The sequence below is a fragment of the Dunckerocampus dactyliophorus genome, chromosome 14 (genome assembly GCF_027744805.1).
Source record: "Dunckerocampus dactyliophorus isolate RoL2022-P2 chromosome 14, RoL_Ddac_1.1, whole genome shotgun sequence".
Classification (NCBI taxonomy): domain Eukaryota; kingdom Metazoa; phylum Chordata; class Actinopteri; order Syngnathiformes; family Syngnathidae; genus Dunckerocampus; species Dunckerocampus dactyliophorus.
Window position 1 is genome coordinate 23,507,162 of NC_072832.1, and position 26,401 is coordinate 23,533,562.

General features: G+C 40.2%; 2 protein-coding genes across 6 annotated transcripts in view; one reads left to right on the forward strand and one right to left on the reverse strand.

Moving 5' to 3' along the window:
• Positions 1-2,577: 2,577 nt before the first annotated feature.
• On the reverse strand, positions 2,578-12,842 carry LOC129193734 (centrosomal protein of 55 kDa-like). 2 transcript variants are annotated; one of them, XM_054798303.1, is made up of 9 exons: positions 12,445-12,842; positions 12,208-12,280; positions 9,123-9,188; positions 8,846-8,993; positions 8,636-8,759; positions 8,412-8,568; positions 4,430-4,504; positions 3,884-4,000; positions 2,578-3,311 (listed from the first exon to the last, which is right to left on the reverse strand). In XM_054798303.1, the coding sequence occupies exons 2-9, from the start codon at positions 12,253-12,255 to the stop codon at positions 3,126-3,128; spliced, it is 921 nt and encodes a 306-aa protein (XP_054654278.1). In that variant the 5' UTR covers positions 12,256-12,280; positions 12,445-12,842; the 3' UTR covers positions 2,578-3,125. The 2 variants fall into 2 exon arrangements, with proteins under 2 accessions (XP_054654278.1, XP_054654279.1); XM_054798304.1 differs by lacking the exons at positions 12,208-12,280; positions 12,445-12,842 and adding an exon at positions 11,174-11,257.
• Positions 12,843-12,878: 36 nt separating this feature from the next.
• myofl (myoferlin like) overlaps positions 12,879-26,401 on the forward strand; it is a 56,765-nt gene continuing 43,242 nt past the window's right edge. The window contains exons 1-11 of one of the 4 annotated variants that reach the window (XM_054798301.1): positions 12,905-12,920; positions 13,066-13,203; positions 13,494-13,549; positions 13,657-13,748; positions 20,187-20,295; positions 20,381-20,456; positions 21,858-22,027; positions 22,205-22,333; positions 25,001-25,063; positions 25,148-25,198; positions 25,279-25,309. In XM_054798301.1, coding sequence (XP_054654276.1) covers positions 13,116-13,203; positions 13,494-13,549; positions 13,657-13,748; positions 20,187-20,295; positions 20,381-20,456; positions 21,858-22,027; positions 22,205-22,333; positions 25,001-25,063; positions 25,148-25,198; positions 25,279-25,309 — 865 coding nt within the window. In that variant the 5' untranslated portion in view covers positions 12,905-12,920; positions 13,066-13,115. Of the gene's footprint in view, positions 13,204-13,493; positions 13,550-13,656; positions 13,749-20,186; positions 20,296-20,380; positions 20,457-21,857; positions 22,028-22,204; positions 22,334-25,000; positions 25,064-25,147; positions 25,199-25,278; positions 25,310-26,401 lie in introns of all 4 variants that reach the window. The other 3 variants (XR_008573601.1, XM_054798299.1, XM_054798302.1) reach the window with 3 other exon arrangements.

Genomic DNA, 26,401 nt, shown 5'->3' on the forward strand with positions numbered 1-26,401 from the left:
CTGACATGTATTTTTATATACTGTACAGTAGACGCCCCTACAACGTAAATAATCCATTCTGAGAACCTTTACGTTATAGGGTTTTTACGTTATACTCACCCCTTTGGCACTTCAAACTATTCAAAGTCCAGCAAATATGGTGGGAAAATATAAGAAAACGTTAGCATAAACATAGTAGAGTAACATTCCAATATAAAATAAGGTAATAAATAAGATTACTGTAAATGAATAAAACTGAAAAACAAGAACAATCAACTAGTTTAAGGGCGACTACAAAGAGGAAGGAGGTTGAAGGGAGAAGCCTGTCTCTCACACAAACTCACGTACGCGCTTTAAAGTCAGCCAATGAGATGAGAGCGTAGGCGGTGCCCCGATAATCAGCCAATGAGAGCGTGAAGTGTCAGAAGGCGTCACCAAGTGTACTCTGTACAGTCATGGAAAATGTTTCCCTCTCTCTGTCGCGAGAGATATTCAAATCAAATTTCTGAACTTGCACCGACTTGACGCTTTACGTTATATGGAATTTCTTACGTAATACGATGCAAAAACTTGACATAAATTCTTTACGTTCAGTGGAATTTACGTAAAAGGAGGTTTACGTTATGCGAGGTACTACTGTATTTCATTGTACTTAAAAGTAATGTTAAAATCTCATCTCCTCTCATCCACCCAATCTCATGTATCATCGCGTGCCTAGTGACACCTCTAGTTAATAGTCATCCAAAAACTTATATATATGTATGTATATATATATATATATATATACATATATATATATATATATATATACATATATATATATACATAACGCAGGATATCTTTTTTTTTTTTTCAAACCGATACCCTGGTGATCCTCAAGACCTAGCACTGATAACTGATATCTGACGCTACCTTATTTATCAGAGCTGCTTGCTAGGCACACTTTGTCCACAGCCCAGAGGTCAAATGATCAGCTTCCACTAGTCTAGTCGGTGTCCCGGGTCTACACTGAAAATCAGAGGTGAAAGAGCATTTGCAGTAGCAGGCCCCAAACTCTGGAACGCTCTCATCCCGAACCTTAGATCTGCTACTTCAGTAGCATTTGCCTTTATTTTAGCCTCTTACATTTGAATGATTGTATTTATTCTAATATTCTATTTCATAGTGTTTTGTCACTCATGCACAGCACTTTGGGGCAATAGTGGCTGTTTTAAAATGTGATTTATAAATTAACTTGACCTTGACATCACTACTATCAGGAGAACCAGAGTATAGAGCGGAAGGAGCCACCTGCTGTGGCCCAGCAAGGTGCAATAGATTTGGAAACGTGCTCCGAGCAGTCGGTGTGCCGCTACGGAGTTCAGGAGAACCGCAGTATAGAGCGGGAGGAGCCACGTGGCGTGGCCCAGTAAGGTGGAATGTATTCAAGCACACGGTGTGACGCCACGGAGGTCTCTGGCAAACCTTTTGCACCTTCCAAAAGCTGCGGCGCTGGCGTGTCAGGTGGCTGATAAGGTTTTTTGTGTGCTTGATGGTTTTTTTTTTCCCTCATCGTGGAGCATTTGGTACAATTAAATGTCTTCCTCAGGGAACGTGAGCTGGGTTTACACTGTCGTGAGACAGCTTAGTTTTACCCTACTGATGATGTGTTGTTGCAATAGTAATTAGTAATAGTAATAGTAATAGTAATAGTGAGCTCAGGGGAAGTTACGGCAGGCTGTTAACTTACCAGTTGCTCACCCGCACGCCTAATTGGAGCATTTTTTAAAATTAGCATTTATCAGAGCTCAGTGAATTCTAATTGAATGAAGCCATATTTACATCCCCTGCATGCTTGTTTTTACATCATGCTAACGGTAATGGTTTCATTTTATTTGAACATGCATACAAGTTACAGTGGAGTACATCACATGATACAATTCACAGTTCCACATGTCCAAAAGGAGTAGGAAGAAGCAAAGTTTATTAAACCCTACCTCCCATCTGTTGCTGTACATTTATTCACTTCCTGTACTTCATATGGGGGCCACACGGCAGCCGAGTGGTTAGCATGTTGGCCACACAGTCAGGAGATCGGGAATATCTGGGTTCAGATGTCCGTTGGGTATCTGTGTGGGGTTTGCATGTTCTCCCCGTGCGTGTGTGGGTTTTCTCCAGGTACTCCGGTTTCCTCCCACGTCTAAAAACATGCATGCTAGGTTAATTGGAGACTCTAAATTGTCCATAGGTATGAATGGTTGTCTATATGTGCCCTGCCATTGGCTGGTGACCAGTCCAGGGTGTCCAGGGTGTACCCCGCCTCTCGCCCGAAGTCAGCTGGGGTAGGCTCCAGCATACCCGTGACCCTAATGAGGATAAGCGGCATCGAAAATGGATGGATGGATGCATTTATTTCCTGTGATCTTTTGAATACATAGAAAAGTGGTACTATAATTGTCAATGTTTTTCCATAATAATAATAAATAATAATCATACATAATAATCAATATAATAATAAATAAATACAAATAAACATGAAAAGTTCAAGACTCTTCTTCCTTGTATTTTACAAACATCAACTGCTTGTATTGTTTCTTAAAATCGCTCTTCTTACTCCTTTGTTTGAGTTCTCTACTCAATCCGTTCCATAATTTTATTCCACATACTGAAACGCTGTGGGTTTTTAGCGTTGTTCTCGTGTATAAATGTTTTAAGTTCAGTTCTCCCCTGAGATCATATTTCTCCTAATAAAAACTCATCAAGAAAAAATGTTTATTTTCATGAAATAAAAGGAAACCAAATGGAACCAACAGGATTTCGGAGATGCTTGTTTTGTATTGGCTACATAGCTAACAGTAAGTAAAGGATCATGAGGAACATGATGTGTACACCACCTGTGTAGGCGTCTAATTTCCCATATTGGTGGCTGGCAATACTAATCTCTGCTCTTTAAATAGTACAGAAAGGGGATTAACTTCCACAAGATGTTTTCAGCTTCTTATGAGACAGCGTGGGGACCAACGGCTTTCCATCCACTTTTTTTTATTTTTGAGGGTAAATAGGAAAAATTCAATGAAATAAAACAGAAGAGTTGAACACCAGAACAGAACACAACTGAGTCAAATGAACGTGAAGAGCTGCAGATTTGAGGAAGCTTGAGGTTGTGCTCAGTCCAGGCAGACTTCCATGTGACTTAGCAGCTCTCCGTGCTGACTGACTGGATAAGGGAGGCAGCAAAGAGGACAGCTCAGGAAGCTTTCATCCGCCACACTACTCTTGGGTGTGGAGGACGGGTATGGCATCATGTCGTTGGTTTCCTCATCCGCCTCATACCCCCCCTTCTGCTGCCTTCTCTGATAAAAACAGCAATCAGAAATGTTGAGTACAAGTGAAAACACCTTCAGGGTCCATCCCGAGTTACAGTCGATTCATATAAAAACTAGGAGTGTCGCAAGACACAACAATACACCAGATTGGCTGCACGAGACAAGATTTTAACATTACTGTTAAGAAAAATATCACTAACAAATATATACCCCCTCCACCCACCGAGACAAAGAGACTGTGCAACTGACAAAAAGGCTCACTCCGTTCATGCCGTTGTTCTATGGAACAAACACGCCACGGTGCTGAAACCAAAGCACAGAGTGAACCCTCTTCCTGCCTGTGTGGAGGCAGGAGACGAGGAAAACAGACATGCAAGCACATGGCAATATATTGAGGCCGGCAAAATAATCCAGCTCATTTTCATTTATTATGTGATAAATTGATTTACTTATTACCGTCCCAGGCCGAGTGCCCACGAGACAGTTTTTTTCTGAATGAGAAATCTTGTCTCGTTTTAATCTCACGAGATCCTGTGACCCGAGGTCTTGTGACAGTCCTACTACAAACTCATCAAGTCCTTTGAGTGACGGGCACACACCTCAGTAGCCTTCTTGTCCAGGGTTCTCTGCATTATGTTGCAAAGTCTGTGCATCTGTTTCTTCAAATACGAAGAATCCTGCACCTCATCGTCAAGGTCTTGTGAGGAAATGCGGATCTAAAAACAAACATACACGTGTGAGTCTTCTGAATGTTCACGTCTGTCACAACATGCCCAAGCATAGGGCCCTATGAGCCATGGGGGGTGTGGGGGTATTTTGTGCAAGGGGGCGGGTGCCAAAAAAAGAGACGAGTATGACTGACAGCACATAGTAAGGGGAAAAAGAGTCAGTCAGTCGCTGGTGGTGTAATGGTACAGCTGCTGCCTTTTAACACATACAACAAGGAGTCCATCCCAGCCCCACCAAAATTCTGTTCATTTGCTATTTATGTTCTCATTTATACTGTACAGGTCAAATCGTATAAAAAGAACTTTTAATGGGTCAATTATGTCATATAGGGGGCCCAGAATTTCTGGCGGCGCCGCTGTTCGTGATACAGTAAGCTCTAATTTGGCCAGGGACGACCCCGTTCGGGAGTGTCCTACCTGTTGCTCCAGGTTTTGGATTTTCTCCTGGTCTTCATGGTAACGGTCTACCATAAACCTCCAAAGGACAGAAGACTGGGACAACGACAAGAAGCAAATGAGCATGCATTAGTCACAACAACATACAGAGCAAGAAATGGCACGAGTGAGGCCGATGATGACAAATTGAATGAATTACATCTTATCATTTCAATTCTCCTTACCGGTGAAGACAAACAAAGAAAAAAGTATGACGATCAAACATTAATACGACACTGGTTGTACAATACATCTCTGTCCTGGCTGCTCAGTACAACGTGGCTGAAACCAACGCAAAGTCAGGTGTGATTTGTGTCACTGTGAAGAAACTCAACTTGGTCATCGTCACAGCCGATGGTGAGAACACCAGCCATTGTTTTTAACGTTTAACACACAGCTGCTAACTTCTTTTTACACCTGTATGGCAGTTAAAGATGCTTAAAAGTAGAGGTGCACAACATCTTTTTTTCAAACCGATACAGATTTCTGCTTCTCTAGACCAATATGATACAGATGACTTCTTTTATCTACTTTTTTAAATGTATGTTTAACTTTGTGCACACCTGGAGGTAAGGGCTCGAACAAATTAGGACTTGACCAACTGTACCTGTTGATTTGTCCTAATCAAATATCATGACATCACTACTATCAGGAGAACCAGAGTATGGAGCTGGAGGAGCCACCTGGCATGACCCAGCAAGGTGCACTATATTTGGGCACATGCTCCGAGCTGGTGTGATGCCACTGAGGTCTCTGGCAAACCTTTTGCGTTTTTCAAAGATCGCAGCACAACAAACCCCAGGCGTGGTAGCGATGCTTGCCTTTCAGGCGGCTGATCAGGTTTTTTATGTGCGCAATGTTTTTTATCCCCCTCACCGTGGAGCATTTGGTACAACGAGCACGCAAAATGTCTTCCTCTGAAAGTGAATGTTTGTTTACAAGTGAGCTCTGGGGAAGTTACAACAGGTCGATAATATCAAAGGCAGGAGAAAAAAAAAGGAGCGCTTGACTTGCCCACCTGCACAGTATGGGTAATCACTCCTCATTGGAGCTTTTTATATTTTTTTCATTAGCAGTTATCGGAGCTATTTTTAATGTTATCGGCTTTATTGGCACGTCATAATTCCTTGTTCGTAATTATTGTGCACCTCTACTTAAAAGCGTGCCCCATGAGGAAGTTGACTCACAAGTCTTCAGCAGCGTCCCTTTCCACTTCCTTCAACACTACGCCATCAAAGGGGGAATAGTCGGATTTGTTTGTTTTTTTTTACATTGTATTATACAGCCACTAACTTATTTTTACACTTGCATGACAGTTAAAGATGCTTCAAAGCGTGATGCATAAAGTTGACTCTCGGGTCTACAGCAGCGTCTTTTTCCACTTCCTTAAACGCTACGCCGCCTACGTCAACAACGGGTGAGTAGTTTTGTTTTACGTTTGTTATACAGCTGCTACTTTCTTTTTACACTTATTAGAGGCTAAATTTGACTAAAAATAAAATGATAAAAACAAATAATAATCCAAGATAATAAAATAATAAAGACATGGCAATACTAAACTGATTATTTCGATTTGAGATGCAACAATTAACCAGTGATTACTCGGTTAACCAATTAATTGATATGTTGCGGGCCAAACCACAAAACTCTTGGTGTTTGCTTCATATTGATTTGATCCGTCTCAGGCAGGGGTGCCAAAACCTTTTCCTAGGAGGACACTTTGCCACTTTGATATTTTGTATATAGATCTGCTTTTTAATTATAGTTATATTTCAAGAAACAATGCATCTCAGCTTTGTGATATTGGTGAAAAAGTGTATTATTAGTAGGAACTTCGGTCTTTGCTCTTTTTTTCCCATTCCATTTTTTTTCTTTGCGTAACATTTTGACTTTATTCCCATGCTATTTTTAGAACCTAATGTTAAATGTTACAAAAAAAAAGTTTTTTAAATATTTCAACTCTATGTTACTAAAATTATATTATTTTTCCTCATAATGTTACGAGTTTATTCTCGTAAAATTGCAACACCAGTAATTTTATAAATAGAATGTTTTGGCTTGAACGATATATTCCAAGGATAAAAATAACAACAAACTCTTGAAATTAAGGACATAAAATTGGCCTCAGGTATAACCAGATTGCAGGAAATGAGGTCTAATTTTAAAAATGTTTCTGGGGGAGGGCCCTCAGGCCCCCGCTCCCTTTCCAGCGCCTCGGTGTACGGCCTCAGCCACACACCCCCTTTTCAAAAAAGCTAGATCCGCCCCTGCTTACAGTCACCTTTACATTCCTATCACCCAATATAGCAGGGGTGTCCAAACATTTTCCAGCAAGGGCCAACAGTTTTTTTTTTTTTAGTTTTCCAAACATTCCAACTTTCCTCTTAAATAAACTTCGTAAATTTTGTTTGGTTGGTAATATAATTGTCACGTTTCGCAGGACGGGAGCGAGTGCTTCCTGTCCTGCGCTCTTATTTTGGCGGGCTGTACTTCCTGCGGGGAGGAAGAGGCAGCCAATTCACTCCTGGATGTAGCGCAGCTGGCTCGAATCAACATTAGCGGCGGTTAAAAGGCCAGCGCCGTCTAATGTACAGCGCTGGTTCATTGCCATTGTCTTTGTGACTCGTTACTCTTGTCTCCTAATCAGTGCTGTCACTTGAACTACTTACTTACCTGGACTACCTGCATTTTGTGTCACAGAGCCTTTCCCTGTCGCCTTTTGTTTGCTCCAGTTTTACATTATTAAAAGAGCCTTTATTTTTTGCACTCCATCGCCTCGTCTCTGCACACTGGGGGTCAAGCTTCCGACAGCTCCAACCAATCCTGACAATAATGACTTTATTCCCAAAGTATTATACCTTTTTCCCCCAAACTAATTTTCCAAAAATTACAACTTATGTTGTTTTGTTTGTTTCTCATATTACAATTTAAAAAGCAAACAAGCATATTTTTTGTTTAATATTTCACTGCTATGCTACCACAATGACATTGTTTTTCCTCATATTATTACAACTTTATTCTCATAAAATCACAGCTGTTTTTTCCTCAAGTATATCAACTTACTTCTAGTAAGTTTTCTTCTAGCAATTATGACTTTATTCCCATATTATTTTGACTTGATTGTTGTAACATTGTGAACTCATTCCGAAACCTAATTTTCCAACAATAACAACTTTATTTGTTGTTTTTTCAGTTTTTGTGAATATTATGACTTCCAAAAAAAACATCTTTCTTTAATATTTCACTAACAACTAAAACGTTGTTTTTCCTTATATTATATTATTCTCGTGAAATGAGTCATGAGCTAGGGTGCTGCTCTGTCGCCACCTTCAGTAATTGTCATATGTTGCAGCACATGCACACCTGTTTGCAATCAGCCTCTGGGCTCTTTATACCCTGCCTTGCTACCTACTTGTTGCCAGATTGTCTCTCCATTCACCCCTGATTCCTGTCCTTGTTTCCATTGTTTGCCTCGTATCCTCGCTTTCTGGTTTACCTTCTTTGTCGTGCGTACGAGTATTTTCCTGCTTGCATTATAGCAGCAATGATTTTTTGTTACACGTAGTGTCGGTACTGCTTGGTTTTCAGCAGGTGTCTTTGGTTCTTTGTTTTTCCTGCGAGTATTTTTGTCAGCATCGATTTTTGGTTTGTGTATAGTTCTTGCTGCAGCTATTTTTCCGTGTGTACAGCGCCCTTAGTTTCACCTTTTGTGTTGTACTTTTCCTTTGGTTATAAATATTTAAAATGTGCTGCGGGCCAAAAAAAAAAAAGCAACACATCCGTGGGCCGCACTTTGGACACCCCTGGTCTAGGGCCTAACCGGGTACTCTATTAATCAAAACAACAAGCTTCTGATGAATCCACTTAAGAAAATAATGGTTCGTTTCAGCCCAAATTTCAATTGTATTTTTTCCTACAGGAAAATTGTGACTAAATCCGAGGTTGGCGTGTGGCTCTGCAGCACCTTCATCTCTAGTTTGTCTTTCTGACGCCGCTCCTCCTCCACTTTGCTGTGCAGCTCCCTTACGTCGTCCATCAGCTGCTTGCTCTCCTCGCGGCAGAGGTGATGACGTTCAAGCTGCTGCTTGAGCTCGCTCACCTCCCTCTCCTTTTCCTCGCACCTGTATGTTAGTTTGTAGCACATGTTGACTGTGCACTGATGACTCCACGGCTTTTACTCTTTAACACCTTTCATTGGCCCGTGCAAGGTCCTCGCGGGCCGTGTCAAGCTGCTGCTGCAGTTGCGCCAGCTTGTGTTGATCTATCTCCAGGGAGACTTCAAAGTCATCTATCATGTCGCTGATGGTGTCCTCTGTGGCCGGCAAGGAAACAAAACAACGTGGTCTCACAAATCTTGTTGTTGTCGTGCGGTTTGGTGACACACTGCCTGTGTCTTACCCTCTGAAAGGTCCTTATTGTGTTGCTTTCGCTCGGCCTGAGCGATCTCATCCAGCTTTTTCTCCACCCACATCATGTCCACCACTGCCCTCATGTAGGCCTCTCTGTGCTGGTCATAAGCATGCCATTGCTGGTTCCTGGCCAAGGCCTTGGTTGGGGAAGTGAAGCACATAACACCAAAAAAACAATCTGCACTCAACTAACACGCAAAAAGATGAGAAAACAGAGCGGTAAGAGTGAAATTGAAAGAAGTGAATTCTTGCAAAGAGGTACCGACCTTATCGAGTTTGTTTTGGAGCTCTGCTGCATGACTGGAGGATGCCTGCTCATTGGAAGCACTCTCCTATTAAAGCAATAAAACCAGCACAGCGACACAGTATGGTCATTTGGGGAAGCAAAACAGTGCCATCTAGTGGTGATAACTGGTAGGTGACACATTAGGCTTAGCATTATTTCATAGTTAGCATAAAAATGGCTAATGAACTAAAATACAAATGCAGTATAAACCATTAATAGGAAAACTGCACTTTCTTTTAAATTCATCATTTGGAAATCATCCACAATCCTTATGTGAGACATTAACACACATCTTTCTCTTTTCTGTGCGTTCTAAAGATATAAAAACAGATAACAAGAAGCAGCTCATTAATGCATGTAATGAGACATACCTATTCCCCCTGGATTAAAACACCTCCAAAAACCTCCAACAAGGTTTTATGGCTTTATATCCAGTACATGCTGTGAGCATGTAGTAACAGGCACATTCCTGATAACATGTGATACTTACAGTATTTTGGTCATTTTAAGCATTAGTGGAACTTCCTTCCTGGGTGCATTGACATGGAAAGGAAGGCTACACCTAGCATTAACTTTTCCAAACTCAAAAACAAAAACACAGCAGCAGTGGCGGCAGCCCCAATATGTTTCGCTAGTGGCCTGAAGCACTGTGAGCGAGTGTGTGGTGAAGCTGGTCGCCAGCCAGCTAGTAGCTAGCCGGTGTGGTGTGGCGAGGTGTTACTACGCCATTAACGTAGTTTTTGGGCGTAACAATGTTAATAACAATGATAATAACAATGTTGCTGTAGCTTGGTTAATACGCAGTTCACATTATGTAAATTTAGTTTTTTTCAGATGGCTTTCTAGGCGAAATAGGTGCATCCCATTACGTGCTGTTTTTATATCTTTAGAATGCACAGAAAAGAGAAAGACGTATGTTCATGTCTCACATAAGGATTGTGGGCAATTTTTTGTTTTTAAAGTGCACTTTTCCTTTAAAGTTCAGCTTTACAGATGCCATGCCGGCTCTGCAGGTGGTGCCCTGTGGTATGGGTCATGATAAATGTAGCTGCGGCATCCAAGTGGCACCACTTGATTTTTTTTTTTTTTTTTTGAAGGAGCACACGAGACGAAGAGACTAATGGAGGTGCAAAGTCCACTAAATTTGACCCTCAAAACTATCCTCATCAGCTGCCGTTAGCATAAAGAGAAGACATCATTGATTGGCTTGTTGATGAATTCACAGACAAGATTGAATCAGGGCATTTATCTGCAGCACAGCCTCTTTGCCTGTTTACTTCTGTGCAGTAATCTCATCATGTGTCTTTACTGCTCAAATCGATTGATTGTGGGCAGTGGCGGTTCTGGCTTGAATGACGCCCTGAGCGGACCGATGCTGTGCACCCCCACCCCAAATTCACACTACTAGTTTTTCTTTACACAATTAAAAAAAAAACTATATTAGGTTACACATTGCCACAAAAGACATTAATATTGTATAATAATAGACAATAATAGACAAGCAAATACACACAATAATTTTGTTTTGCACAGCACAAATCCTTCACTACATCCTCCTTTCCTCAACTTCAACACACGCTCCCATAACTGTTGTTTACAAATGTTTTTTTCAACTGTAGAAGGTGCACACGCTCCACTTACATTGCATTTGATTCACGTCGCTATTTACACAATTAAAACTTTCAGGCAAGACAACAAATGAACAGCAGTTAGCCTTTAGCCACCAAGTACGGTTAGATTATACGATCATATGCATTCCATACTGTGTATTCATTACATCACAGACCAAGAGTCTCAATGCGATACAATGAACATAATATTAAGAATGAAATATGTTTTATTTTGGAGCAATTACTGTTGTAATTTACGCTCTTTTTTAGACCCAGCAGCGAACTCTGATGTTGGACGTTTCGTTTGCTCACGTCTGAGCAGCATGGGGGTGAGAGTATCGCGCTAAAATGTAAATGTTTCTTAATCTTCATTAAATGACTCCTTATTACACTCAAGGCTCATTCGGGCTCGGTCACTTACCTGTCGGTGTGTCAGGTCACAATTGATGACGTAACGTTGTGGAATGAATTTCAATAAGTCACCCTAATTGCAAGATAACAGGTGGCGGCTGGAGGCAAGTCCAGGTGTAATTATTAACGTTGTCTAGACTTTGAGAGGCCATTTAAATTATTTCATTTTGATGAAGTGATGGCCAATTTTAAATTAACAAAGTTTATTTGTAGTTCTAAACGTAATTAAAGTGTTTTTATTCACTTTTTTGTCTCTCCTACGAGGTTGTGTTTTTTTCCTACAGCATGTTACATCATATGCAAATAAGCAGATGACGTCGTCTTCCCAGACAGCCAATAGCTACTTTTTTACTGAGGCTTTGGAAAACAGTGAGTGCATGTGGCCCACAGCTAGAACCATCACTGTAGTGATGGAAATTTCGGCTCTTTTTAGAGAGCCGGTTCTTTTGGCTCAGTTCACTAAAAACAGTCGGCACTTTCGGCTCCCAAGTGGCTCCTCAATTTTTTTAGTTGTCTTAAATTATTACCAAATTATGTGTATTGTGTAAAATACTAATGTAAAAAATATATGATATCAAATGTTTATTAATGAAATGGATTTATAACTCAATGAACAGCTACAGAAATATGTTATATTCTAAAATACAGCAACAAAGACCCATCTCAATAGACAAATTAGGTCAAAATAGGTCAAATGTGCAAATTTCTCACAAATGAATCAGCTCTAACAACGTGTTTAACCCCGCCCCGTGGACACAGACGCCACATCTTGACCAATGACATTGGCCTTTAACAGAAAAAAGACGAGGAAAAAACTCATAGGGTGCCTGTTGGCTCCCAACGACGAGAAACGGCTCCTGTCGTCATTTCAAAGAGCCGGATCTTACAGCCGATTCGTTCGCATGCGACACATCACTACACCACTGATTGTGGGATAACAAAAACAAACCAAATAGAATCAATATACATTATTACATTATTTTGTATGTTTTTTATGCACACTGCTATATATTAGTGACCATATCGAGTTTTTTTTCTTTTTACCTTAGCACTAGACTTGCCAGGTGCTGCATTTATCTTTTGGGATGACATCTCTCTTCCTCACACCAAATTGAAACTTGTCAAGATGAAGAGGAAAACAAACAAAATATCACAAAGATTGAGTATAATACGAAAAACCACAGCAGCTAACGCAGCTAGCTTAAGCATCAACAACGTTCACACGTTCACACAAACTTCAGTTTGTACTTGCCCTGAAAAAGCAAAGAAACAATCGGTTACCTAACGAATTGGATCACGGGGTATTGTGCTAAAAGCAAAGACATCAACTGTATTGAGTTAATGATAAAAGACTTCAAACCACAATGTATTAACACCGCGACCGTTTCAATCAAACTGGGGACGCCTTTGAGGACAATCAAATAATTAGTTGTACACGAGTGATCCGCTGGATTTCACCCATGAATATTAAAACCACAGTTTTTCTTTCAGTGACAGTTTTACATCCGATTAACACTGCGATTAGAATTTTGAAATACAGCCCCGTGTCTTCTCTGTGCTTTGTGGCGAGCATCGGGAAAGCTATCATTTCCCACAGCACGGGAAGGGGTTCGCTATTGTTTGCCACCACTGGGAAGCGCTGCTGCACAATTGTCATCCGGAGACGCTCAGCTGAAGCGTCAAACTTCAGTCATCCATCCATTTTCTAATATTCCTAATGCTCACCATGGTCGTCGGGAACACGTGTAAAACAAAAGGTGGCGATTAATGAAATGCATATGAGGCATTGTTGATATTTAAACGTGTCTTGGTTGCTCGGGAAGTCACCTGAGTCAGCCTGTTGTGACTCACGTATGCCACTCTCCTCCTTCTTCTCCTCCTCCTCGCCGTTGTTCATTTCAGTTCCCTCTGACTCTCCTCTGACAATACATTTGGACTTATTCATTACCAAAATGTTACGGGTAGTTGTCGAATCTGCGTGTGGCATCCCCAAAAAGAAACTCGGAAACCCTGATCCAATTGCAGCTGTTGTGTTCAGAGGTGAGATGCGTTCAAATGACTTATTACTTAGCCTGTGGAAAGTGCTTTAAGGAGACTTTTGACACTCATTTTGTAATTTTATTATTGTATTTTTTGTACTCTTGCCTTTAATGTTTTTTTCTTCCGCTTTTGCTTGAGTTTAAAGTACATCATATGACCATAATGGCGTTTAATAACAATTATTTTTCACATTTCACATTATTAATGCTACATGCAAGCTAATGCAAGCTTAGTCTTTTTCCATGACATAACGCTGCTTCTTGGAAACGAGGCTACCTTTGTGATTTCAGGTGAAAAGAAGAAAACCAAAGCTGTTGACAGTGAGCTAAATCCCACATGGAATGAAGTGAGTGCAGTTGTGTGACATACAGTACATACATCTAGGAAATGATGACTCCTGTGTTGTGAGAGCAAGTCATGTGCGTCTTTTAAAAATCATTTAAATTGTTGTAGGTGCTGGAATTTGATCTGAAGGGTTCTGCCTTGGATGGGTCTTCATTCATCGACGTGGTTGTGAAAGACTACGAGACAATCGGCAAAGACAAGTATGGGACTGGCAGCTAGGACATTTGCACAAATTCGATTATATTTTTTAAATGTAAAAAAGAGGAAATCTGCTGAGTCTGTGTAACTTTTGGTCACAGAATTTTCTTTTCATAAACGGGTGTTAAAAAACAAAAACGATTGGTTTATTCGAAGTTCATTTTAATATACAAAAAATAAAACTGAAATACAAAGCCTTCTTCTTTTTCAGCGTCAAAAAACAATAACAACAAATAAAATCGCCAGTCAACAGAAAGGAAACATAAGACCAAAAACACGCATTTCTTCACATCCGCACACCGGAAGTTGCAATTTAAAGGAAAAGTGCACTTTTTTTCAAAATTTTGCCCATCATCATCTAAAGATATAAAGATCTTCCAAATATCTAAAGATATAAAAACAGCAAAAAAAAAAAAAAAAGGCAGCAATGGGACGCACCTATTCTGCCTTTAAAGCCTTCTGAAAAAACCTCCATTTACAAAATGTGAGCTGCATATTAACCAAGCTACAGTGACATTGTTATTATTATTGTTATTAACATAGTCACGCCGAAGAACTACGTTACTGGCGTAGTGACACCTCGCCACACCATACCGGCTAGCTACTAGCCGGCAGGCGGCTAGCTTCACCACACACTCGCTCACAATGCCTCAGGCCACTACCAAAAGGTAACGCTACATATTGGAATAGGTGTGTCCCGTTACGTTCATTAATTAGTTGCCTCTTTTCAGCTGTTTTCATATCTTTTGAATGCACAGAAAAGACAAATACGTTAAATGCTGCAGACTGACCCGTAGGTGGTGCTGTACCTTGCGACGGAAAAAGCAGTTATAGGAATCACGGCTCTACAACAGAAGAGTGCCTTTGCGGTATATTTCTGTATATGTCAGGCCTCGTTTTGTCATAATTGATTTTTGTGTCAAAAAAACGTTTCAGTCAGGCTCCAAAGACAGTTTAGCCTCCAAAACCACAGGCACACAGGTGTGGTGTAACCAAGTTTCCTGGCGTGCTTTTATTGTGAAGGGATAAGGAAAGCTTGCATGTAGGATAGCCCTGCTGTCTGCTTGAACTGAACCCACATGTAAAAAATACCATGCAGTAATCATTTGCGTGCTGTGTTCGAAAAAACATCGATGGTCTGTTTTTTCTTGTAGTTACTTGCAGTTAGTTGAGACGTAGTTGCTGCTTTTTGACACCAAAGACAAACGATGCTTTGAATTTTGGTTTTATTTTCCGTATTTCAAAATGAAATTCAAATCAACCAATCGTTTTTTTTTTTTAATTTGCATTCATGAAAAGAAAAACTCACTGACGTTTTAACAGACGTTGAAAGTAAAAGTAAATCACGGCCTCCTGGGAACACCGGTACAGTAATCCCTCGCCACTTCTTCGAATTTGGCAGCTTCACGTTTTCAAAACTACATTCATTAATGAATCATCGCTGATTCGTGGTTGAATACGGCTTATTATTAGTAGGGCTGTCAAGCGATGACAAATTTGTATAAAATTAATCACAGTTTTCAAATTAATGAATCATGATATACCACTATTTTTGAAATATGCCAATTTTTGCTGTATTTTATGAAGAGAAAGATAAATGACAGGGCACAATAACATACAGTATATTTGTTTGTATGAACAGCTCCAAATGAACTGGAAATTTAAATCAAGCTAAAAGATACCACACGTCTCTGAAAATCGATTTGCCTAATGCTACTCTTTTTAATCGTTGTTGAATTTAATAACCTGAATTTACATTTTTTTAATTTACATACTTACAGTAAATGCTAGCAAATTGTTCGTCTGCATTAAAAGTTATGTTAGTGAGAGATAAAAGTATCCACTTACTGTTTTTCTTTGTCTTTCTGTTCCTTTAGACAACACATACACGCATAATAAAGACGTTGTAGTGATTTTCAGAATGTGAGTGAACGCAACTCCCGGTCGTCTAGTGACGTGTTTGTGAGTTGGAGATACATACAGTGGTGTGAAAAAGTGTTTGCCCCCTTCCCGATTTCTTATTTTTTGCATGTTTGTCACACTTAAATGTTTCAGATCATCAAACAAATTCAAATATTAGTCAATGACGACACAACCGAACACAAAATGAATGCAGTTTTTAAATGAAACTTTTATTATTACGTAAGTAACCCACGCCAAGCTAAAACTCAACACTGAACCCCCAATGCCACCGGAACACATTTACAGCAACACACACAAGCACAAGGCTTATTTATTTCTTAAGTGGCTTATTTTCTTTACTATGTCTACTATATTGGATAATAGGAGTGTAAAGGTGACTGTAGGGGTGTTACTGTACGTCTAGAGGGCTCTAATAACATTAAAAAACTGCATTTAGAAGATCGTAAACAGAGTTTTTATACAAATATTTGATTTCTAAATAAGAATTTCTACTTTGCGGAAATTGACCAATCACGGTGGGGTCTGGAGCCAATCAACTGCGATGAACGAGGGATTGTACTGTCAATGATACTGTAGATACATTAATGCAATGGAACCTCGGTTTTTGTTATTAATCTGTTTCAAAAGGTAAAACTGAAACGTACCAAAACCGAGGCAATTTTTCTCACAGGAAATAATTGGGTCAAAAGCTACCTAGCTAACAGGAAGCAATATGTGAAGCGAGGAGAATACACATCTGCAAGTTTAAATATTACTTGTGGAGTACCCCAGGGGTCAATACTGGGACCAAAACTGTTGAATTTGTATCTTAATGACATCTGTAAAGTGATGAAAGACTTAAAGTTAGTATTATTTGCAGATGATATTACTGCTCTTTGTTCTGGGGAAAGCACACAAGAGCTAATTAATAAAGCCACAGATGAAATGGCCGTACTAAAAAGATGGTTTGATAACAATAGATTATCCTTGAACGTAACTAAAACAAAAATAATCCATCCATTCCTCTTCTATGCCGCTTATGCTCATTAGGATCACGGAGGTATGCTGGAGCCTATCCCAGCTGACTTTGGGCGAGAGGCGGGGTACACCCTGGACTGGTTGCCAGCCAGTTGCTAACCACTCGGCCACCGTGCAGCCCCCATATGAAATACAGGAAGTGAATAAATGTCGAGTATAGAGTCACCTGGTGTGGCCCAGAAAGGTGCACTGTATTCAGGCACACGCTCTGAGCAGCTGGTATGACGCCACGGACGTCGCTGACAAACCTTTTGCGCTTTTTCAAACACGGCGGCCCTAGCGTTTCAGGTGGCTGATAAGGTCTGTTGTGTGCTCAATGGGGGTTCCTTTCCCCTCGTGGTACAACTAGCATGCAAAGTGAATGTTTGTTTACAAGCGACCTCAGGGGATGTTAACGTGACAGGCAGAAGAAAAAAAGAGCGCTTGATTTGTTTAGGGTAACTAAGGGTAATCTCGCTTCATTGGAGCATTTTTTTAAACGATCCGTTATCTGAGCTATTTTTAATGTTATAGGATTTATCGGTATGACGTCATAATTCGGTCTGATAATTATCTATCATGCACCCCTAATTTATAATTTTGCATGTAAAAAACAATGCGTTGACTGGATGGAGCTAATGTCGATGCAGACTTCCTGTACATCCTGGCTTGGATTCAGTCGTGTTTCTCACCTTTGTTCTCAACTTTTTTTGGCCCCAAGACGAAAAAAAAAACAATGCACAGTTAGTGAGTCAGCAATAGGGTGCTTTGTTTGGGCACTCGAACGATACAGCGGTCAGAGGTCAAACATGGCAACATTATAGACCGGGGTGCCCATTACGTCAATCGCGAGCTACCAGTTGATCGCATAAACGTCACTTTGTAGGTGTCATATGACATCAGTCAGCTGACATTAAGCTCCCCTCCTGATTCGCTGTTGCAACTTTCATCTTTATTCAGATTATGGATAAACTAAGTCAGCGGTAAGATATCCCTTCACTTGTAGTGGCGAGTTATGTCGAAAAAAAGGGAATTGTTTGATGGTGTTGCTTGTTGTCCTGAACTCCACTATAGAAATACGTGTTTTTGTACACGTTCGCTTCTTAAACTATTATTTCATGATGAAATTAAAAATGTGTCCATTGGTGAAACCTTTTTAATATGTTGCCTTGACTTCGGCTGCATTGTCTTTTGCATAATCATTTTCGTTTTTTGTATATCTGTAATGTTTGATAGCAAATGCTAACTGGGTGTCTAATGAATGCTACGTAGCTACGTAGCTACTGACATATTAGCGGCACTGAGGAATTAGGTGTAATTATCTTTATTGACACATTGAATTGAATTGCGAATTATTGAATAATATCAACTACTTTGATACTTTGATTGAAACTGTGAATGCACTAATCATTAGTATTTAGTATAGTTTCAAAGTTTAGCGGTTAGATTTAATATACTGTATATGTTGTATGTTTTGTAGTAAGAGGTACAGTAGATCATGTCGACTTGTAACTTGCATGCTGAAAAAGTGCATGCACCCCTGATATACATGTACAACATCCATAAATACTCATATTTATAAATATAGTAAATATATATATTTTCTATATTTATAGTAGGACGTAGATGTTTGGGACTTGTTCATTAGAAAAGTAGCTTGCAGGCTGAAAAAGCATGAGCACCCCTGTTATAGACGAAAAACGTATCATACGAAAACTGAGGTTTGACTGTTTTCTGAAACGACCCTTGTATCCACCCATTGGTTTGTTTTATGATAGGGTAATGTGATTAGTTACTTTCCAACATTTTTCTTCTCTGAACCTCTGAATTGGACCAAGCATAATAACCATGAGGCCGCACTAAAAGCCTACTAAATTCACCTGAGGAAAGCTTGATAAGGGTCATATGATGTTTTCCTAAAGCAGTGAGCACATTGTGGTTAAGTTGAGACTTGTAGAGTCCTTGAACAAGAAGCATTGTCCGCCTCATGGCTGCACTCAGGAGGAATGCTGCCTTAAAAGGAGAGAATCGCTGCTCTTTTGTCAACTTCCCTCCACAGGATGGGAGACCACCACGCTCCATATAAATCTGCTCCTTGAGCTCACACACTGCAGCACACCGCAATTAAGGCTTAGTGCGGCGTACACAGGGCTGGATACATTAGTCTAGTGTTGTGTGAGTTTGGGCAACGCACACCCTTGCATGTTTTTCCACGACCCCTGCCTGCTTTAGACGTATGAGTGGGTGATTGAGCAAGAGTGCCTGCCCTGGCTTGTCACTAGTACAGATGTGATAGAGCTCAAGCCCGCACTGCAGAATTATCAATATAATGCAGTTGTAAGGAGAATATGAGATCTGTGATGCTGATTTTGGAAAATGGAATGTGACCCATAGAGCCTTATCTGTGGTGCGATTAAGATAGGCCAGGTTCAAGCACTCTTTTTTTTACCCTACATATGCTGCTTTATCGGGAAAAACTGTCACACGGCCCAGTTTCCCACAGGAGGGCATCATGCTCTGCTCCAGAATGTCAGTCCCACGCTGAAATTCGTGCTTGTGAACCGCAGCTCCCCAGTGCCGGCAGCACTCATGCAGCCCCAGACCATGACACTCCCACCACAATGTTCAACTGGCTCCCAACTGCGACTAAATAGTTGTATTTTGCGACAAAAATTTGAGACGTGAATTTTGAATTGACTTGCACATTTATGACCAGCAGTGTGTGAGGCATATTTAGGGCTTAAACCTGGATTGTGTCACAAATGAACAATAGCAATTGAAAAGAGAAGGGGTGGGGGGTTCTGGAGCTGGACAGTCACTTTAATTGCAAATGTTGATCCGAAATCGGATTAAAGCATCAACATGGGGGTTTGGAGAGGGTGAGTGGGGGAGGGGTGCAAGTGTCCAGAATAAACTGTACTGTACTATGTGGTGATTGGTAGGAAAGCACTCCACTGCAGCTGCAGAAGAGGATGTGCCTGATGGTTTCAACTCAGGCTGTGCTATGCTGCCACACTCCGCGCTCCATAGCTACTTTTCCAGGAAAATCTAACTTTTTGAATCTATGTGAGGTGTTAAACCTGCATTATTCCCCCTAAGACTGCCTTTACCCCGCCCCCTCCTTTCTAAATTTGGCCATGTGGGTAGAGAACGCCGCATGCCTGTGGTGTGGGATAATTGTTACCATCTTATGTCGTTTCTCATGCCATGTTTTCGTCATCTCTGGGTCTTGTTTCTGCATCTAGTGGGGGTTTTTTTGCCACAGAAAATAGGAATCTGTACTGTATTGACTGTAGTGATTCATACTGTGTATTTTGCAATCACAAAGGTGAAGAAGTGGAATGGGGAAGTGGGAAACGGTCCACTAGCCATGGCAACGAGCAAGCACACCAGTTTCCTCTCACATTGACGCACAGCAACCCTCCCACCCCACACACGCTCAAGCAAATTAGTAATAACAACACCATTTTCACCTCCAGCACGCCACTAAGTTTGTCATTTCTCAATTGCTTGCTTTTCAGGTTCATTGGCTCTGCAAAAATCCCTTTAAGAGACTTGGCCGATGGTCACGTGAGGTCACTGCCATCCAAAAATGTGCCCTTGAGCAATGAGAAGCAGCAGCCTATTGGGGTAAAACAACAACAACAACAACATGGCGAACACAATTCACCAAATGTTTTTTAAATGGAAAATATTTTTCATGCCTTTTTTTCAGGCAACCATTAGTTTGCTCATCGGGTATGAACCACCTGGGGACGAAGCTGATGGAGAGGTGTCCCATCTGGATAATGGTAAGAACATCGAATACTCCATGTTAGGGAGGATTGAGGTTTTACAGACTAGTTTTGATTCTCACGGCAATACGGGACAAAGTGTTCATTGTACAGTATACTGTATATATTGTACAGTATATTAGATTACAGTATATTAGTGATTTTCTTGTTCTGTGTAGTAACGGTGTGACATATTATTGATGCTTTGTGTGGGTACTGTGGGCTTGTGGGGGTGATGTGGGGATGAGCTGGTAGCTAATAACCTGTGTATGCTGTTTGTGATTGTGTTGTTGTACTGTATATTTTATGTTTTATGCTGGACCCCCTTGAAAACGAGATGGTTCATCTCAAGGGGCTACCCATCAATAAATCTGTAAATAATTATGAAGTGCGTCCCTTGCTGGCGCAATACGGGTGTTGGCAACCCCACGTGACACAGCACACATGTAGGCTTTGCCGCTGCACGCCGATTGGTTTTTGCATGCCTCGGGAGCGGAGCTGGACGAAGTGGCCAGGGAGAGCGACGCCTGGGCTTCCCTGCTCAGGCTGCGGCCCCTGTGACGCAACCTTTGATAAGTGGTAGAAGATGGATGGATGGAATGCAGCGAAAATCAAAGGAAAGGACTCTGACTTTGACTCTGACCGGTCAAAAGTTTTAGAACACCCCGATTTTTCCACTTATTTATTGTAATCCAAGGTGTTCAAGTCCAATGAATAGCTTGAAATGGTGCAAAGATAAGTGGTGAACTGCCAGAAGTTTAAAAAAAGGCAAGGTTACCCAAAACTGAAAAGTAATGTGTATTTCAGAATTATACAAAAAGGCCTTTTTCAGGGACCACAAAATGGGTCAACAATTTAAAGGTGTTCTGCAGCAATGGAGGTTGATCAAGTCTTGACAGTTGATGCTACTAATTCCTACAGGTGCGCCAACTTTTCCGGAGTACTTACAACCTCCTCTGTCTGCATAAAAGCCGTGTTTGGAACACACTTTGGTACTACACCCTCGTGGGCATCAGCTGAACAGTATTGTACTGCAGAAAGTAATGTGCTGCCATAAAAATGGCAAGAAAAAGGCAATTAACAGACAGACCATCTTAACACTTAAAAATGTAGGTTTTTCCTACAGAGAAATTGAGGTGTTCTAAAACTTTTGACTGGTAGTGTATCTATCAAAGCATCATAATGCCAGATGCCTGGTGGGATACATTGTGGTTGTCAATTAATTTAAATGAAATCATTTTTAATCAACTAGATGCAGTACCAGGGAAAAGTCTGGACACACTTTGTTGTGCTATTAAATGACAATTAGTGTCAAAACCTTCGACTGGTAATTTATAACGAATTTTACTCTGCAGCCTCAAGTTATTTGTACTTTTACCGAAAATACTGTTGGTCATTTGGCATTCCTTTGGACCACAGGAGCCTTTGAGGAAGGTGATGAGGGGGATGCTGATGCGGCGGCAGGGGATCAGGTGGGAAGCCCAGCAGGTCCGGGCTCGCCAAGGCAGCCTGGGAAAGCGTGCCACAAGCCGATCCGCGTCGGCCGCAAGAGGCACCGAGCCCTGGCTAATAAGGCTCAGGATTTCCAGGTATTGTGTTTGGCTGGAGTGAGCGCGGATATGAATCACAAGCGTCAATTAAGGGGGGAGTTTGTACTCTTAATCAACTGAATGACAGCCGTGAACACTGAAGGCTTAGAAGATAACATTGTCCTTCTACATTTCTATTGGGAACGGCCACTTCACTAAGAAATAAGTGCCTTCTAGATCCGCGTGCGGGTGATCGAGGGTCGACAGCTGCCTGGCAACAACATCAAGCCTGTGGTGAAGGTGAACGTGTGCGGTCAGACGCACAGAACCCGAATAAGAAGTGGAAATAACCCCTTCTTTGATGAGGTACAGGGTGGATTCATAGCCTTTTCATGCCGTTTAATTGATCGCCTTTTACTACCCGCCTGTTTTTAACATCTTCTTCTCCTTGTCAGCTTCATTAACCTCTCTTTTCCTGAGCTATTTCATGACTTCAATAGGGGCGTCTTAGAATAGCCAACTATTGGACGATTTGATTCAGAGGAGTCTGATTTGACGGCCAAGTTCGACGTCAAATTGAATAAAAATGTCATGTGGTCAAGATTGTTGTTCCATTCTGACTGCATGGGGGGTGGCCACACCTATTTCGGCTAGTTTAGAAAGCCTGCTATTTATATATATATAGTTTTATATACATGCTGTGACCATGTAGTTATTAAGAGGTAGTGCTGTGTGATAACACTGATTTTGTTTCCAATTCGATACTGAGTAAAGTTCAGGCTGCCGTCAGCGACTCCGATACCAATACTTTGTGCAAATTCACCACATGTGTCTGGTAAATTTTAAAAAGTAGTGTATTTCATATCATGGCATAAAGAATCCAAGACATTTCATTAATTTATTAATAAAAATAAATAAACAAATGTAAATAAATATAATTACTTAAATGCGTTTAAATTAATGAATCATGTAAGTATTCATTTAAGTAATTTAATTATTTATTTTAAACCTTGAGCACACTGTTGAGCACACATTTCAACAAATAATGGCTTTGTTTTTTTATAAATAGCCTATTTTGATTCAAAAACGGCCTAATGTGTGTTAATAAAGAATGAAAAATGACGTGCGTGTTTAAGAGAAGACCGAGACTGACCACACATGAATAAAATCACCTTCCTCAAGTGGTATAATCCAAAGGAGCGCTAGCTTTGAATGCACGGACTTATTGGCTCATAGCGGTTACTAGTGATGTGTGGATCGATACTGAAATATCGATACTTCCGCTACCAGCTCTTCATGCTCTGAAATTGATTCCCAAATCAAAACACTTTTGATACGTCAGTCATTTGAAGTAACGTTTGTCTGAAACGATGACCGATTGTAAACAAAGCCATGTGTGAATTGTGAATAAAGTTTTCGTTCTCATAGTAATTCGTAATAATCAATCATTTTTTAAATGGTTTCATTATTTACTTATTCTTTTTTTATTGTTTAAAATACCATTTTGCACCTATTTTATATGATTTTGTCATTTGTTTTTCTCTTGTTGTAGATTAGCTTGGCTATATTGTAAATCAAAATATATGAACTGATTCAATCCCAGCCATTTAAAAAAAAAAAACCCCGTCAGTACCGGGGTACCGGGGTACAGTATTTTGACTGACCTTTCAAGGCACACAGAATATTGTGCTCTGTGGTCTACAGCGGGGGTCACCAACGTGGTGCCCGCGGGCACCAGGTAGCCCCCCACGACCACATGAGGCGCCCTCAAGCCTGCTTTCCATTCAGCTTTTCAGTTAATAATGTGAGAACACTAAAAAGAAATGCATTCTGAAAAGCAAAATGTGAGTCGTGGATACCAGCATGTTCTTAATGTTCTGGTAAAACAAGCATATTTGCTTTGTTTAGGTTGAAATAAGCTATAAAAATAAATGTTACAAAAATGAGTAGCTCTTGGCCATTTTCATTTTGTAAAAGTAGCTCTCACAAGGAAAACCGTTGGTGACCCCTGGTCTACAGTATAGAAACATGGAACCTAACAAAAGAAGCATTTGACTGTCTTTCATCAGAAAATAAAGTTTGTTTCTGCCTTTTTCTGTTCTTTAGTAATCAGCAGTACAACATAGGTAAGTTCCAGCAAAAGATCAGTTTTCGACTAGAAACCAGCTTTTGTCAAAAGATTCATTTCAAGCATAACTTTCATTTTGACACAAGTATGTTTTGCTTTTGTGACAGCTGAAATATCTAAACAAGTAAACCACAACATAAACAACACAAAAAAGAGGTTGCTTTACATCCAAATAACAATTTATTGACAAATATAACACCATGAACTATTTACAACTTTCACATTTTGCACTGAACTGTGTGTGTGCATGTGTGTGCACGCGTGTGCGTGTGCATGCATTAAAATTTCCCTACAATGCGCAACCTTGTGCATGCTACACTCTCTCTCACTTCCTCCTTCCTGTCATGTGTGATTTTTCCATCTATGATCCCTGTCGAGCTCCGATCAAATGCACTTCTGCCACCTTTTGGCCGTTTTTATGGCTTAAAATTGCTCTGAAAGTGACATGCATTAGTGGAGAGTTGCATCATCACCGATTTTCGCCTCTCACGCAAAAAAACGTAAAAGACATATACATATGTTGTTGGGCTCGGGTGTTTGGGATTATAAAAAGGTATAAATACGTCTTTGGTATTGAATGAGTTAAGGTACTGTTGTTGCACACCTGCCATGCTTTTTTAGTGGTCCGAGTGTTTTAGCCTGTTTCTTTGAGGTGGAAAAATTCACAATTTGTCAGGATGTTAAAAAAAACAAAAAAAGCAACAGTCGACTGTTAGTCGACTATGGACAAAGCCTAACGAATCAGATTTGACTATTAAAATCCATTATTGGAAGACAGCCCTACACTTCCATGCCTCATCCTCTGTTTTCTCGCGTGCTCTCGGCTTTTTCCTGTTTCACTTTTTCCTCCAATCCTTAAAGGTCGTAGATGTTTGCTTGTTATTTATTGATCCTCTCCCCTTTAGATGTTTTTCTACAATGTGAACATGCTCCCTTCAGAGCTGTTCGATGAGAGCATCAGTCTACGGGTGTGTACTGTTTAAAAAAATGAATGATAGCATGTCTCAGGCGCATTCAAACGTAATTAAACACTGTGCTTTGTCTTTGTAAAGGTTTATGATTCCTTCTCCCTGAGAGCTGACAGCCTAATGGGAGAGTTCAAGGTAAGGCCATGCGACTCATTTGAAGGACTAATGTTGATTCGATCACACATTTACCAACATATTGCTTCTTTCTTCCCCAGGTGGATGTTGGCTACATCTACGATGAAACTGGTCAGTCTGTGTGCATTCACTGCAACGTGTTTGCCATTCAGGATGTACAGTATTTAAAGGAAAAGTGCACTTTTTTTTTAAATTTTGCCCATCATCCACAATCCTTACGTGAGACATGAACCCACATGTCTTTCTCTTTTCTGCGTGCTCTAAAGTTATTAAAACAGATAAAAGGAGGCAGCTAATTAATGCACGCAATGGGACACACCATTCCGCCTAGAAAGCCTGCTATTAAAAGACATCCAAAAACCTCCAGCAAGATTTTATATCCATGCTTTGAGCATGTAGTAAGGGGTAGTGATGGGCGATAGCACTGATTTCATTTCCGATCCAATACTGAGTAAAATTCAGGCTGGTATCGGCAATACTGATCTGATACCGATACTTTGTGCAAATTCACCTTATGTGTCTGGTAAATAAAAAAAAGTAGTGTATTTTATTATTCTATTGTAGTGTAATTTCTTAATAAAAAAATATTGAAATACATTTAAATAAATTCCTTTCAATATAGTTTTAAAATAAATTAATAATTTAATAATTTGTTGACGTAATTTCATTATTTCTTTTAAACCCTGAAGTGTATCGAGATAGCGGGATGATGTCGAATATAGCCAGGCTAAGATACAACAACAGAAAAAACAGAGGACAGGATCATATGAAATATGTTAAAAATTTTATTTTAAACAATAAAAAAGAAAAGTAAAATCTTAAAACCATTCAAATAAATGAGTGATTATTAAGAACTACGATAAGTTTACGATCGGTCATCCTTTCAACAGACAAACGTTTCAGAAAAACATTACCTCAAATGGCTGAAGTATCGAAAGTATCGATATTTTGATTTGAGAATCAATTTTAGAGCATGAAGAGCTGTTATCGGCAGTATCGATATTTCAGTGTCGATCCACACATCATTAGTAACAGGCATATTCATGACAACATGTATGGTAATAATTACAGTATTTTGGTCATTTTAAGCATTAGCGGAACTTCCTTCCTGGGCGCATTGATTTCACATAGCAACATAGAAAGGAAGGCTACACCGAGCGTTAATTTTTCCCAACTCAAAAACAAAAACACAGCAGCAGTGGC

Excerpts from the sequence above, each read along its gene's own strand:
- LOC129193734 (XM_054798303.1), bottom strand. The coding sequence starts at position 12,255 with ATGTCATCCCAAAAGATAAATGCAGCACCTGGCAAGTCTAGTGCTAAG. Across the intron at positions 9,189-12,207 it reads CTGGCAAGTCTAGTGCTAAG|GAGAGTGCTTCCAATGAGCA; the intron begins GTAAAAAGAAAA and ends TTGCTTTAATAG. Across the intron at positions 8,994-9,122 it reads TCCAAAACAAACTCGATAAG|GCCTTGGCCAGGAACCAGCA; the intron begins GTCGGTACCTCT and ends TCCCCAACCAAG.